This window comes from Myotis davidii, unplaced genomic scaffold (genome assembly GCF_000327345.1).
Source record: "Myotis davidii unplaced genomic scaffold, ASM32734v1 scaffold1330, whole genome shotgun sequence".
NCBI classification, from domain to species: domain Eukaryota; kingdom Metazoa; phylum Chordata; class Mammalia; order Chiroptera; family Vespertilionidae; genus Myotis; species Myotis davidii.
This window is the reverse complement of record NW_006283826.1, coordinates 3066451-3081508: the sequence shown is the minus strand read 5'-3', so window position 1 is coordinate 3081508 and position 15058 is coordinate 3066451. Positions and strand designations below refer to the sequence as shown.

General features: G+C 52.4%; 1 protein-coding gene across 1 annotated transcript in view; it reads right to left on the bottom strand.

Moving 5' to 3' along the window:
• Positions 1 to 15058, bottom strand: part of SRRM4 (serine/arginine repetitive matrix 4) — a 127783-nt gene that overhangs the window by 35958 nt on the left and 76767 nt on the right. The window contains exons 2-4 of the mRNA XM_006754149.2: positions 3548 to 3691; positions 1661 to 1747; positions 31 to 102 (exon numbers count right to left, since the gene is read on the bottom strand). Coding sequence (XP_006754212.2) covers positions 31 to 102; positions 1661 to 1747; positions 3548 to 3691 — 303 coding nt within the window. The remainder of the gene's footprint in view (positions 1 to 30; positions 103 to 1660; positions 1748 to 3547; positions 3692 to 15058) is intronic.

Genomic DNA, 15058 nt, shown 5'->3' with positions numbered 1-15058 from the left:
CCCCTGCTCGCAGAGGAGGAAGGTCAATACCTGCATCGCTTATGCTTCTTGGAATTTTTCTTCTTCTTTTTCTTGACAGGCGACGGGCTATAGGACGGGGACCTGTGGGAGAGGGAGACCTCGTCACAGGGAGGTTCGTAAAGGCCGGGGATGGTTTCAAAAAGACCCCTTTCCAGCTCCAATGCCAGTCTCAGCTCTTTCCGTGACACACACACCAAGGTATTTGTTTGAAACGTCAGGCTGAGGTTCAGGTGACCCAAGTTCCAATCCCGACCTTACTACCAACTCATGAGGTCACCTTGGGTCGGTCACTGCTCTGACTTCCCCTGACAAAGCACCCAGGCTGGGAACGATTCGGAGTTTCACACTCCGTGGAGGAGTAGCCGCGGTCAGGCAGGAGGGAGCGGTGGGGACTGTGGCCAACCAGACAGCACCTGGCTGACGGGTGGCTTCTGAGATCAGCCAAAGGGCCCGTGTGGGAATGCAGCCCGGCTGCCAAAAACCCTCCTTTTTCAATAGAAGTCACCAGAAACACATCTATTTATATGAAATCTCCTGGCTTTTAAGTGTTGGCCACCAATTAAAAAGACAAAATCAAAACCAAACCCAAACAAAACACCCCCCACAAAAAGCCACTTTGCAGAGCAAACAAGCATGTCTGCTGGGGGAGGGCAGGGCCGAGAGTCAGTGCCCCCCAAACACGAGCCCCGGGCACTTGCTGAACGAGAGTGAGTTAGCGAAGCCTGGCGCCTGTGCTTTCCTCCTCTGCAGTGTTCTCACGCCCTCCGCTAAGATGCAGAGGCAGAAGCCATCTGCCCCAATTCCACCGCTCGCCCCAAAGTCTGGAAGTCAGGGTCTCACCCACATTCCCCTTTGGGCCCTTCAGAAGGCGGCTAAAGGGTGTCCTGGACCTGTCACTCAGACACCCCTCTCTGCTGCCCCCTGCAGGCTTCTTCGAATACTGCCTCCCAGGTTTCAACTCCCCCTTCTAAGGCCGCTGCCCACCACGGTGGGTCTAATGAGTGGCAGCTTAGAACAATATCTGGGAAGCTTTTTAAATACAAAAAGGAAATTAAAGGAAATGGTACACAGAGAAAATCACAGGCTACAAAAGGATCAGTAGCTGGCACAAGTATAAAACCCATGATCCTCGGCTTTAACCTGCCAGTGGGTGTGGCAGAGCCCAGTGAGGAGCCTGGGGTCCTGCCCCGGGGCTTTGCCACCCCCTCGGTGCCTTTCTTTTCTCATCTCTAAAATGGGGACAATAGTGCTTGCAGGTGGATTGAGGTCATGGGTAAAGGAGGGTGTGGAGGACACAGCTTAGCGCAGCCCTGCACACAGAGACAGTTCTCAAAGAAACGAAAACAAAACACAAATCGATATTCACGGTCACGGCGATGCTTCCGACTAACTGGTCGCTTACTGTGTGTCAGACACCTGACAGCTCCTTCCACATCTGTGTTGTTCATCTAATTCACACAAAAATCCCAAGAGGTAGGAATTACCCTCATTTTACAGAAGTGGAAACAGAGAGGTGAAGTGGCTTCTCCAAGGTCACACAGCTGATTAAGAGGCAGAGAGGGGAACTCAGCCCCAGGGGTCACTGGCTCCAAAGCCCTCTTGACCCCCGCTCTGTCCCGTCCCCTTCCCTAGGCCGCACCTCCTTCTCCTCTTCTGGGCGGACTTCTTCTTCTTCTTCTTCCCCCTGGAGGACGGTGGTGGCGTCCGATCTTTGTCGCGGGGGGCGCTGTAGGGAGCACAGAGTCTGGCGTTAGAGGACTCAGGGTTCCCGAGCCCCCCTCAGGGCTGTTGCTGAGGGAAGAGAGACCCAGCTCCTTGGAGGGTGAAGGCCCAGAGCGGGTCCCTAATTAAAGCCTCACGGCTGGATCGGTCACACTTCAGACTAAGTGCCTCAAATAAGGAGCTAATGCCGACCTAATGAGACACGCTGTACGTTACCCAAACACCAACTGATTATTTAAAACAAAATTATAGCGGTTAACTGCTCCTTAATAGATTTACTATCAAATTTGCAAATGGTTCACCTTGGTAAATAAATCGTTTAAATAATGAATCAGCAATCCGGCCCCTTCCCTCCCCAATACATCTTGTCTGCGCAGGGCCTGCTGGAAATGCAATAGAAGGCATATATGTGAAGTGGCAGCTGATTATTAAAAGTGTATTTGCTGAGGTCTAATATGATGAGATACATATCTTATACGGCCTCGCAGAACCTCAAAACTCTCCGCTTTTCAGGAATCATTATTTCCCATTCAATTAAATTCAAATGCTCAGGCTGCAGTTAAATGCAGTCGCGTTATCTCTTATTATAATCGGGGCAGGCTCCAGGGATATTTTTAAAACACTATCCCATGGCAAAAGGAGGTGGTTGGGGACGAAAAACCACTTGGAAATTGAAACACGCCAACCCAGCTGGACCACAGTGGGAAAATGACATATTAATAAGAATATTATTGTCTTTATTAGCCATAACGCAACGACCATTCATTCACTTATTACATACATGCCGAGCGTTTTAAATGCTTGGCTGCTCGCGGACGCGGTGAGAGTGGGCTGATTTTACTGCCTCCTTTTACGGGCTGAGCGAGCCGCACGGCCTGCCCACCTGCGCAGTCGGGACCTGTGGTTCCTGCCCTGAGGGCTTCCCACAGAACCAGCCGGCTCTGGACTCTGTGTCCGCGGCCATGCTTTTGGAAATGACCCAGCTCTTTCCAGAACAGCATAAAACACTGCCATACTGAACTCCGCTCCAAGAATCTGGTCATTTTGGTGAGTGGGAAAAACATGATCAGGCGGTTACGGCATACGCCAAGGTCTCCGCATTGCCAGGATAGAAATCTAGAGCTGTAGCTAGAATATTTGCCAGAAAGTCGGTTTCAGCAGGGGAAACATAAGTATCAAGGAGATGACGACTCAGCTACTGAACTACACTGACCGGTGAGGAAACTCGGAGAACACTACCCGTTCCCGGAAGCGGACGGGCTGCCAGGCAACTGGGCAGGTCGCTTCCAAATCTTTCCTTCAGCGAGTGCTGACGCAGAGGAAGAGCCTGACAGACATCTGGTGAGTGGCCAAACGAGGGTGAATGGTGCAGTAATGTAGCACGTGTTAAACCATCCGGTTTCATATACACACTCCCCAATGTAACAGTGGCCAGGGATTTGAGAGAAGAGAATCCAAGTGGTTGAGGGAGGGACACTTAACGGGGGGAAACACCTTTCCTTAAGTGTGTTGTGTGAAACAAAGATCTCATTGTTTCCGTCAATAACTCTCACTTCTCTCTGGAACCCCAGACTCCCAGGGGAGCCAGGTTTGGGAACCACTGTCCTAGACTCAGATTTAAGTGAAGGGGTAAAACCAAGAAAGCCCTGGCCACTGGACAGACTGGAGGCTTGCTGATCCCCGATGGGAGGGTCGGAAAGAGGAGCTTGCAAAGCGAGAGGGGAGGACTGGCCAGAGACAGACTCCTTTCTGCCTCCTGGACGTGAACGTTCCCTCTGGACTGGAGGAGTGGGTAGCGCCTCACCTGCGTGCCCTGGCAGGACTGCGCTCCCGGCAGGCCTTGTCTCTCTCCCAGCTGGTGCCCGAGGCCTCCGTGGCCAGATGCTGGCTCAGCTTTGCAGAGGGCCCATCCTGACCTGGAACCATGGGGCTGCTCTGGGGTTCGGTCCTACAGGAACAGAAATAGGAAGCAAATGTGTTAGACTATGACACGGACTCGCGATGCTCGTCAAACCTTCCTCGATGCCCTAACGTAGCCCAGCTTCCCTTGCGGTTAGTCTGGGGCGATGAGGTTATCTTTGACCAATGGTCTCCAAGTGGGAATGACATATGTCATTTCCAGTTTGACGCAGTAAGATCTTACTGTGTTCCTCTGTCACAGCAGCTCTGATGGAGCAGAGATGCCTAACCACCTCAGTCTTTGCATGGCAGAAACCAGCCTTAGTCAGGCGACGCCACTGAGGCCGAGTTCGCTTGTTTCTGCAGCACAGCTAACCCTATCCTGACTAAAGCACAGCGAGAGGCTGGAAACCAGCATCTCACTTCCTTCCTCAAGACATAATTTGAGGCCAAAGCATGATGTCACTAGTTCCAACTCCTCTTTGCCATTTCAATTCCATTTTTTTCTGCCTTATATGTATATGGAACAGAGATACCTGAATTTAAATACCACCTTCACCATTTAGTGGCTATAGGGCGGGCTACTCAACCTGAGTCGCAGTTTTCTAAGCTATAAAATAGGAAATAATGTCAGCCCATATGGTGTTGAGTTGTGGTGAAGATAAAGGCAGTAAACAGGAAGACCGAAAAAGTGTCTATTTCTTTTCCCTTTACTTCCCTGGGAACCAAACCTCCCATCTGGTGTCTGTGGCAGGCCTGAGGCCACCCGCTTGAGGAAGGCCTGAAGTTCCCTCTTCTGCCTCTAAGATGAGCTCCAAACAACACAGGGCAATTCCCCGAGTTCCCTCTCCTTCTTTGAGTCCCAGGGAGGGAAAAGAAGTTGCCTAATTACTCAGTCTTTGAAGAGACTGTCACTCAAGTCTGCTGGCTCTTAAGCAGAAAGCAAGGCATGCCTCCCTGATACTTGTCCTGGCCTAGGCTAACTGCACTCATGAACGCCAATGCCACGGATGCCGGCCATGTGCCCAGGCCAGCTCAGAGTGCGGGGCTGCAGCGAACACGACAGATGTCCCCTGTGATCATGGAGTCTACATTCTAGATGGGGGAGCAGGTAATAAGCACAGAGTGAGCAATAATAAGGCTTATTGGGGTGTAATAACTTATGGAGAAACTAAATCAGAGTAATGGGACTAGGGCGTGGGAGGGGTGACTGTTTTGTGCAGAGTCATCGGGGAAGACCTTTCTGAGGAAGTAACGGGGGGTGGAGACTTGATGGACTAGGGACTAACCTAGAGTGTGATGGCTTTGCGATGTGCTCACAGATTCGCTGGCCCTCCTGCCATCGAAAGACGGAGCCTGATTTTCCTCCTCTGAATACTGGATGGGCTGGCGACGCACTTTTAACGACTACAATGCATGATGGAAAACGATCCATCAGTAGGAGTGACAATGTGTGACTTCCAAGTCTAGGTAAAAAGGCAGCTTCTGCCACACTCTCTTGAACTGACCACTTCCAGGGAGGCTGGCCGCATGGAGAGGCCCAAGGTGAAGGAGAGCCACGGCCTCCTGCCGACAGCCAGCACCAACCGGCCCCGGGAGTGGCCACCATGAACCTGGACCCAGTCCCAGTCCAGCCTTCAGGTAAGACTGCAGCCCTGGTTGGCATCTGACCACAATCACATGAGGCATGGTGAGCCAGGCATGCAGCCAAATTCCTGACTCACAGAAACCGAGGCATAATAACTGTTTATTGTTTTAAGCCACAAAGATTTGGGGTAATTTGGTGCCCAGTAACTTCTACACAGGCCTCTGCAGGAAGCAGGACACGTGCTCCTGGCAAAAGGAACAGCAAGTTCCTTGGCAAACACAAGGGACAGCACGCAAGGGCCAGAGTGATCGGAGGGAAGACCAGAGACCAGGTCTTGCCGGTCCTAGAAGAACTCTGGGTCCTCTGTGACTGGCATGAGGAGCCCCTGGACAGAAGAGGGGTACGGTCTAGTTTGCCTTCTGGAAGGATCCCTCCAATGGCTGCAGACACAGATGGAACAGAGGGAAGGACAGCGACGAGGAGACTGCAGCAACAGTCCAGGCTCAGGTCAGAGGGCAGCAATGGAAGTGGGGGGATGCGGTCAGATGCTGACATACTGTGAAGGCAGAACTCGCGTCCTTTGCTGCTGGTTAGATTGGGGTGCAAGAGACTAAGAAAAGGGGAGGGGTCAGGGAGGACTCCAAGGTTTAAGGCCTGAGCAGCTGGCCAGACAGAGTCACCACCGATGAGGTGGACATGGTGACTTAGGGAGTAGACGCCTGGGGAGGTCTAACCCCTTTCCCAGGACATGCTAACCCACGGGTACCCTCACTGCAGCTCTTAACCATGTGCTATTACCACGACACTGTCTTCTCTCTCACTGAACTATGAGCTCCCTGAGTCTAGCGTCATGTTTTCCTGCCCAAGCCTGCTGCTTAGCAAACACTCAGCAACATATGTTCGAGGAATAAATTAAAGAGCACGTGCATGGCTGCAGAGAGCATGTGCTTTGAAAAGCTAGAAAGGGCCTTGGAGATGCTTCGAGCGAATCCCCGTGTGTCACAGTTGGTGGAAATAAACCAGCCCGTGCCTCAGTCTATTCAACAGGCCCCATCCGTGCCTTTTCTGTCCTACCCGCTATGTCTCTCAGAAAAGCGACCCATGAGCTTAGTGATGCGTGGGGACGGCCCGGCAGAGCATGAGTTGGACACACAGGAGAATGGCATTTCGGACTCTCTGGGGCACTATAGGAAGACCAGACACAAATCCGTACCAGAGGCGGCCCTGCCACAGGCAAACACTGAGAGCTGATGCGAGGAACTGGGCGGTGAATAAATGCATGGCGAGTAGCCCGGGCTGGTGGAAGGGCTTGATGACTTTGCTCATGGAGGGAGCAGGGACTTTGCAGGAGGGGGGTGGGTGCTACTGCCGGGCACTGGGCTAGGCTCAGGTTGAAGACAATGCCTCATCCATCGCTGCCTCCAGCAGGGCTCAGAATCCAGGATGGGGACTTCCCGGCGATGCTTTCATGAGACAGGTGTAGCGGGCTGGCTGCAACTTACAAGTGCCCTCCCTTCACAGCCCCGCCCACTTCCCTTCCTGGCCTCCAAATCTGCATCCTTGCAGGTTTTTAAAATATCTATATATTTTTTTTGACTTCAGAGAGAGGAAAGGAGAGGGATAGAGGGATAGAAACATCAATGATGAGAGAGAAGCATTCGTCGGCTGCCTCCTGCACGCCCCTGACTGGGGATCGAGCCTGCATGTGCCCTGACCCGGAATCAAACTGTGACCTTCTGGTTTGTGGGTCGATGCTCAACCACTGAGCCACGCTGGCCAGGCTTTGCAGACTTTTAAGAAAACTGTGTTCCGTCTTTGCTGAGAAGGACCCGTTTTACCACACGGCCGGCCCTTCGATAGTAATTGAAACTAACTCTATAGCCTGAGAGCACTCTGCACGTGGAGGTATATTTATAGCTCTGCTTAACCTCATCAAATGTCAATTTAAAAACTTATAGTCAATAATCAAACACATTTTAATTCTGTGAAAAAATCTCCACCAGGCCTGATGCCCCAGCCACTTCCCTGGTTCCCTTTCCCAACATAGTGCTGCGGGCCCTAGGCTGGTGCAGGTCCCGGTGCCCAGCACCAAGCGAGTTGAACGTTCAGAGATGGACAACGCTGCAGGGGAGCGGGAAGGGCCCCGGCCTCGGTCCACCTGGAATGGAAGGGGAAACTGAGACCCCAAGAGGCAAAGGGACTCGCCCAAGGCCATACCAGGGTGACTCCTGTTAGACCAGCAGCTGGAGCCGTGGCTTTTTGACCCCCCAGTCAAGTGCTCTTTTCATGTCACTTGGTCACAGCAGCAGCTGGCATGTGTCAAGCACCTGCTCCAGGCTGGACCCTGGGGTCAGCACTTCCCATGCATCATTTCATTGAAGTTTCCAAAGACATCCAGGAGTACATGGTCATCCCCACTACACAGATGGAAAAACTGAGAGCCGGAAGAGCAAGTGGCAAGAACACCCTGCCCTGTGTGTTTACTAGGTGTACCAGTTAATCGGATTTTTTTCAGTAGATGGAGTTACACATATGTTGATATCTATGTGATTTGATGTGCATGCTATTTTGTTGTATTGACAGCAAGCTTCAAAACTTCATATGTCAAATTTGCTGAAGGTGTTAACATCATAGATATTTTTACACTTAAAAATGTCGAATTTCATGCCAGAGAAAGAGTATTTGTGGGAAGTAGTAATTCATTACTTTATTTTGAAGAAAAGTGCTGCTGAATACTTCCCCGCTGCTGCAGCCAGTGCATCAAGGCTGGTTTTATGCCTGGGATGAAGGCATCTGATAAGCCCCCTGCTCCTCCGGCTGCCAGGAGAGCAGGCCAAGCCCAGTCAATACTGAAGGAAGGACAGCAAACGCATCCATCTCTGTCAGCTGCTTACGGTGCATCTTTAGAAGCAGAGCGGGGAGATACTGCAAGCCCAGGAGGAATGAACATTCTAGTCAGGGCTTCCCAGCCTCCTCACGGCCGGCCCCACGCTTCCAGAGCTCCCTCCGCCCTGCTCAGCTTCAGTTTCCCCTACACCTCCCCGCCCCTCCTCCTACGCTGAGGGTCCCATTTCCCTGCCTTTGCCCAGGCCAGGCTGTCCATGTGGAATGCTGTCCTGGCTCTTCTCAGACAACTCAAGGTTTGCCATTTCTGCCCAGCCCCCAGCAAGGCATGCCTCCCTGATACTTGTCCTGGCCTAGGCTAACTGCACTCATGAACGCCAATGCCACGGATGCCGGCCATGTGCCCAGGCCAGCTCAGAGTGCGGGGCTGCAGCGAACACGACAGATGTCCCCTGTGATCATGGAGTCTACATTCTAGATGGGGGTGCAGGTAATAAGCACAGAGTGAGCAATAATAAGGCTTATTGGGGTGTAATAAATTATGGAGAAAATAAGTTGAAAGATGGGGGAAATGTGTAGCTAGCAATGTATATTACTTTGAATAAACGACTCTTGATGTTTCTCTTGAAATTATTGTGTTTTCTTTGATTACAAAATCCGCTATTATTAACCGGTACACCTAGTATAAGAATCAACTGAGGATAAAAGAGAACCATCTACAAAACACTTTGAAAAGGTAAGGAAATAATGAGTGGGGTATAATTACCCGGTAAGACGGGGACTTGTCTTGTATGTTTGGAGAAGAGGCTATAACTCAAGGTTTGGCCTGAATCTTACATTCCACACACAGGAATGAATGGCACTTGGTCATCAGGTTTGGAACATCCCTGACCTTAGTGCCTCCATCGCATGAATAGCTTCTCTTAGGGGTGCAGGATTTGCTAATCCAGTGTCACCCTTGACGCTGGCAAACCCTCTGTAAGGTTCTCAGTTTGACTAACTTATCCCCATTACACAGATGAAGACACTGAGGCCTGGGATGCAGAGGGATTTGCTTCCCATACAAGGCTCATGCCTCGGGTTCTTGGTCCACACGTGCACCCATGGCTGTAACCCACCCTTGTCCCCGCACCTGGCCAGACACCGACACTCTGCCTGTTTCGGGAGAGAATAACAGCCCAGACCCTTAGCGCACGAGTCCACCAGAAAGCCCAAGGCTTCTCCTGGGCCGGCCCAGCCCACAGACAAGATGGATTTATGGCTAATTTGTGCCTGGGCTCCTGAGGCTCCAGGTTGGGCCTGTAAATATCCTGGACGGCGTCTTGGTACCAAGTCTTTGGAAGGTAAACGGAGCCTGGTGGGGGTGGGGGGGCGGTCTGCAGGAGCTGTGCTGCTGAGCTTCGCTATGATGGGTGGGAAAGCACAGGAGCCTGGGGAAGACTGGGCATTGCGGACACATCATCGGAACGACGCCATTTGCACGTGGGGGCAGGCATGCTCATCTCAGGAGAAACGGAATGAGACAGAAAAGGAAGCCTGATAAGGCTGGCATCTCCCTCATTACTGCATTCATCTAGTCAACAACTGTTCACTGAACACCTTCTTAGGATCAGATTTCAAGGACCAAAGTAGCTAAGACTTGTCTCTGCCCTCAAGGAGTTCCCCGCCTGGGAGGGGAAGACTGATCCCTCTGCTGGGAGTGACAGTCATACAGTGAGTTCCCTGATGGGAGAAGCTCAGAGGACCACAGAACCACAGGGAGAGCACTAATCCAGCCTGAGCAATGTGGGCGGGTGCCACGGAGAGCTTCCTGGAAGATGTATGGAGAGCAGGGTAGCATGTGCAAAGGCCCGGCACCACTACACAGCAGTGGACTTCATGTAACTGCAGAGGCGGCAGTAAGCTGCAAGAGAAGGTGGGGTGAAGGGTGGAAGGTAAGAGCTAAGACTGGTTTATTTTGCTTAGCATAAGGCCCTCAGGACCCACCCGTGTTGTCTCAAATGGCAGGGGTTCCTTCTTTGTGGCTGAAGAATAGTCCACTGTAGATATTTATACCACGACTTCTCTCATCATCTGTTGGTGGGCCCTTAGGCTGTGTGCATGTCTTGGCTATCCTATCTAATAAAGAGGTAATATGCAAATTGACCATCACTCCAACACACAAGATAGCCACCCCCATGTGGCCAAAGATCACTGCTACAAGATGGCTGGCAGGGGAGGACAACTAGGGGCAACCAGGCCTGCAGGGGAGAGCAGTTGGGAGGGACCAGGCCTGCAGGGAGGACAACTGGGAGGGACTCAGACTTGCAGGGGAGGAACAGTTGAGGCAACCAGGCCCGCAGGGGGAGGCATTTGGGGGGGAACCAGGCTTGCAGGGGAGGGAAGTTGGGGGAGGCCAGGCCTGCAGGGGAGGGCAACTGGAGATGACCAGACCTGCAGGGGAGGACCGTTAGGGGCAATTGGGCCGGCAGAGGAGCAGTTATGTGTCGATCAGGCTGGCAAGGGAGTGTTTAGGGGGTGATCAGGCAGGCAGACAGGCGAGTGGTTGGGAGCCAGCAGTCCTGGATTGTGAGAGGGATGTCCAACTGCCCACCGAGATCGGGCCTAAACAGGTAGTTGGACATCCCTTGAGGGGTCCCAGATTGGAGAGGATGCAGGCTTGGGCTGAGGGACACCCCACCCCACCCCCTGCACGAATTTCGTGCACCAGGCCTCTAGCTGTAAATAAGATTGTAATGAACATGGGAGGCAGAAAGAAAGAAAGAAAGAAGTTGAGACAAAGAAGGAAAACAGGCAGGATCCTTCAGGGCGGTGGGCAGGTGCTTCTCACGCCTTCAGGTCCGGGTGACTCACCTGGGGATCTTGTGAGCATGCAGGTGTGAATTCAACAGGTCTGGTTAGGCCCTGGGCTTCTGTATTTCTAACCAATTCTGCCAGATGATGTTGCTGGTCCCTGGGCCACATGTTGAGTAGCCAGACTGTAGACTGTACAAAGGATCTGGACTTGACCTTGAGGGCTGGCCTAGCCAGACAAGCACTGCCCTCTAGCATGCCATCTCTATGGGCAATTGACACGAGTGGTTTAGTTCAGTTCTCAGGACTGAGAGAGTGTGAGTGCGTGAACAGGTGTGTGTGTGTGTGTGTGTGTGTGTGTGTGTGTGGTAAACACTCTTGTATATCAAAAATGGCCAAGTTCCCAAGTTTAGGTCAAAGGACAAAAGAACCATATGGAGAAAAACGAGCTCAGCATTTCTTACCCGGCTCAGCCAAGCGGCCAGGCCCCCAGCCTGCGTGGGCTCTGCACTCTCATCTGGAACACATCCAGCCTCTGCCCTCCCATCGACCCCAAATCCGCCCGTCATTTCTCCCTCCACAGGCCGGCCTGCCGATCGCCTGTTTGCCTAGTGAGGGGTCACACTGCTGAGAGGGAGAGGCTATCCCTTCTTGAGGCTGCCCCAACGTGGGAAACGGCTGAATTCCAAAATGCGGTGGTTTTCCACTTGGACGGGTTGCAAACGATGCTGCGGAGAAAGTGCCCAGGCCCTGCAGTCTCGCTGACCTGAGTTCATGCCCCGATTCTGCCAAGCCGTGTCACAGCGGGCAAGAATAACATCCCTCGCTCCCGCCCAGGGCACCCTCAGGACCTCCGCATTAGTTGGCACTGCAGACAGGGTTTAGATTTCTCCAGGGAGGGCGAGCTGCTGACTGTATTTTCTTGGCGTGATGAGTCCCTTTGGGGCATCATCACAGCTGCTGCTGGAGGAGGCACTGAGCAAACCAGACCTGCGGGGACAGGGCAGAACACGGGGTCTAATGGGAACCTTCCACCCGGGGCTGGAGGAGCCTCGGTTCAAGAGCGGAGAGTAGCCACGGGTCTCAAAAAGTGCTGCCAGGCACCAGTCACCCATTCTTCATTCAGTCACCGACTCAACAAATACTTCTTGAGCATCTACTATGTGTAGGCACCATCCTAGGCACTGGAGACACCACAGAGCACAAAAGAGGGGAAAAGCCTGCCTAGTGGAGCTTACATCCTACCAGGATGGGCAGGGGGAGGAGGAGAGGAACAAATTCACATAATAAGGCGGTAAACACATAAACTACTGGGAAGTGATGAGTGCTATACAGGAGAGAAATGAGGCAGGAGAGGGAGCTGGGAATGCTACTCGGGGCTGCAATTTTACATGTGGTGATCAGGGAGAAGGTAGCATTTGAGCAAGACTTGAAGATGATGAGCTGCATGAATGCCTGGGAGGTGAGCATAGGGCACAGCCAATGCAAAGGCCCTGGGGTAGGGACACACTGCATGCACTGAGGTTAGAACTGAGGGAGCAAGGGGGAGGGTAATAGGGGGTGATGTCAGAGACTGTAAGGAGGGACCAGCACATGGGCCATCTGGTAGGCTATGGCAGAAACGTGACTTTTTCTCTGAATGAGATGAAAGGCCACTGCAGGGTCTGAGCAGGGGAGGTTATTCTGGGCTGTGCTGACCACAGGAAGTTGTCTAATGTCACAGGCCTTAGCTTTCCTATCTGAGGCTGTGAGATGTTAATGCCTCATGGATGTTAATATAACCTGCCTCAAGGAAATTGTGAAATGCGTAGCTCACTTCCCGGACACACAATAAGAGCACAATATATGTCATTTCATGATGATGATGATGATGGAGGCAGCAGAATGAACACAGAGTTTGGTCCATCGCAACTCCACCAATCAGCAGAAAGCTCTCAGAAGACTCCACCTCTGCAGCTCCAGCACCAATCACCAGCGAGTTCTCAAGTCACACCCTTGCCATTCACCCTCCCTTAGGCTTGTCCCAGAGGCCCTGTCTTTTGCCATTGCCACTCTTCTCTGACAAAGGATTCCCTGTGGGAGGGCGTCTCTGGGGAGAGCAGATGTCTGGCTTTACACAGAAGTGGCCGTTTGTCAATGCCAGCCAGGCACCCAGCTGTCCCACCTGTAGGAAACAGCTCCTCCACAGTCATCCTAATTAAGGAGCTGATGGGAAAGGTCTGTCCCTCCACCGGGACTTTCATCTGCCATTTAAAAGTCAAACCCATTACCGCAGGACTGGGGAGATGGAGAGCTCTGTCCTTGTGGGGCATTCAGCTTCATGATGATCTCCCTCCAACTCTGATGGGTGCCCCGTGGCTCCAAGAGGACTTGGGAGGAAGGGGGGAGGTTGTGCAGGAACAGCCTAGGGGTCTCAGGGCAGCCCCTCCCTACCACATGAGCAGAGGTCTCTTTCAGATCCACGGTTCATCTGTTGACAACGGGCAGCCACTGAACAGCCAAGAGCCACCAGGAGCTCGGGAATCACTAGGCTGGAGTTGCAAATCCGCCTGCCATTTTCACACTGTGATCTTGGCCAGGTCACTCCTCTCTTCTGCAGAAGGGGCTGATGACAGTGCCCAGCCTTAGGGATGATGCCGGAACGTGCCTGACACCATTCCTGGTGCAGAGCAAGCATTTGATCAGCGTTGGCTGTCACTGTCATTGCAATTATTCATTGCAAAGAGGCTCGAGGTCAGAAGCTCCCAACCTTGCTGTCTTTGCTCAGCTGGTCCCTCCGTTCTCAGGGTCTCCCCTTCCCTGGGAGAAACCTCACTCACCCTCCAAGGCTCAGCTCACCCCCACACCTGCCTTTTCTGACCCCCACCGCCCCCTCCCCACAGGAACAAAGTCTTTGCTCCATCCTGCTCCTACAGCTCTTTTTAAATCCCTCCAGGATACTGCAGCATGACCTTGAGCAAGGCCCTCATCTACTTAAGCCTCAGTTTGCTCATTTTTAAAATGGGCATAATGCCTTTCGCATTGAGGTGGTTGTGGGAAATATGTACTTATTAAACTAAGCACGATGTCTTATTGTAATTATAACTGCAATTACTACTGAAAGAGGCTTGGTAGCTCTCGTGTGACAAAGAATTTCTGCTCGGCGAGGCGCCTTATGAATTATCCTTTCCAGTCATCTTTGAGGAGGGCACGGCTTCCAGTCTGCCTGGACCAGCGTGGGGCCCTGAAGACATGGGATTGGCCCCAATGATCTCTGGGGAGCCTGTCCCAGTCCTAGACTGTGAGTCACACTCTTCCCTGGGTCTAGGAATCCCCACCTGTCTACCTTTCTGAACACACCGGGTGGCACAGTAGAGCCCAGAACCTCACATATGGCCCGGTAGCCCCCAATTTAAGGATGAGAGATGTCACCTCCAAACACAGCTTCTGAGCTCACAGGCTGCAGCATGGGCACACCAACTCCCCGACTTGCTGTGTTAGAATAAAGGGACCCCCTTTATTGAGCACCTACAAACACCTCATCAGACATTTAAAGCCCATTCTTTCACTCAAGTCCCATTATAAGGCCTGGCAGTGGGTATTGTAAGGGTTGATGAGGAAACAGGCTCAGAGAGGTAGTGATTTGCTTAAGGTCACACGGTGAACAAGTGAGAATGCCCAGAATTCTTAAGGAACTGTGGCCGCGTGTCCCCGGCCCCAGACTGAGTCTGGCTACATGGTCCAGACTGTGTCTACACAGCTTGTGGTGTAACTATGTCCTTTTCCACTGCTGGCCATGTCCCCGCCCCCTCCACCCTGCCTGATATTCCCCCTCCCCCCTTCCCCGCCCCCACTGCGCCGTTCCCCCGCTGCCGTCTGCACAGTCTATTGACCGACACAATCAATCAGCCAGCTTGCTCCGACAGCTAGAAAACACCCGTCCACCGATTTCCCCTCCAGCGCCTTTCCGCAGACCATGAAGCCTCACTAATTTGGAATTTGCAATGGTTTCGGACACAGAACCTGCATTTCTCATTCCTGTAAAAGGAGAGCCTGAATGGAATGTCATCACGTGGACCCCTGGGGGCTTCTGAGCGAGGTCCTGGCAGCCAGAGCGCCTGTGTCTACTCATTTCCTCTTTGTTCCTGTCCTGGTTCCTGCCACCTGCATCTGTGTCCATGTTGGGTAACTGCGCCATTATAGATGCGAATA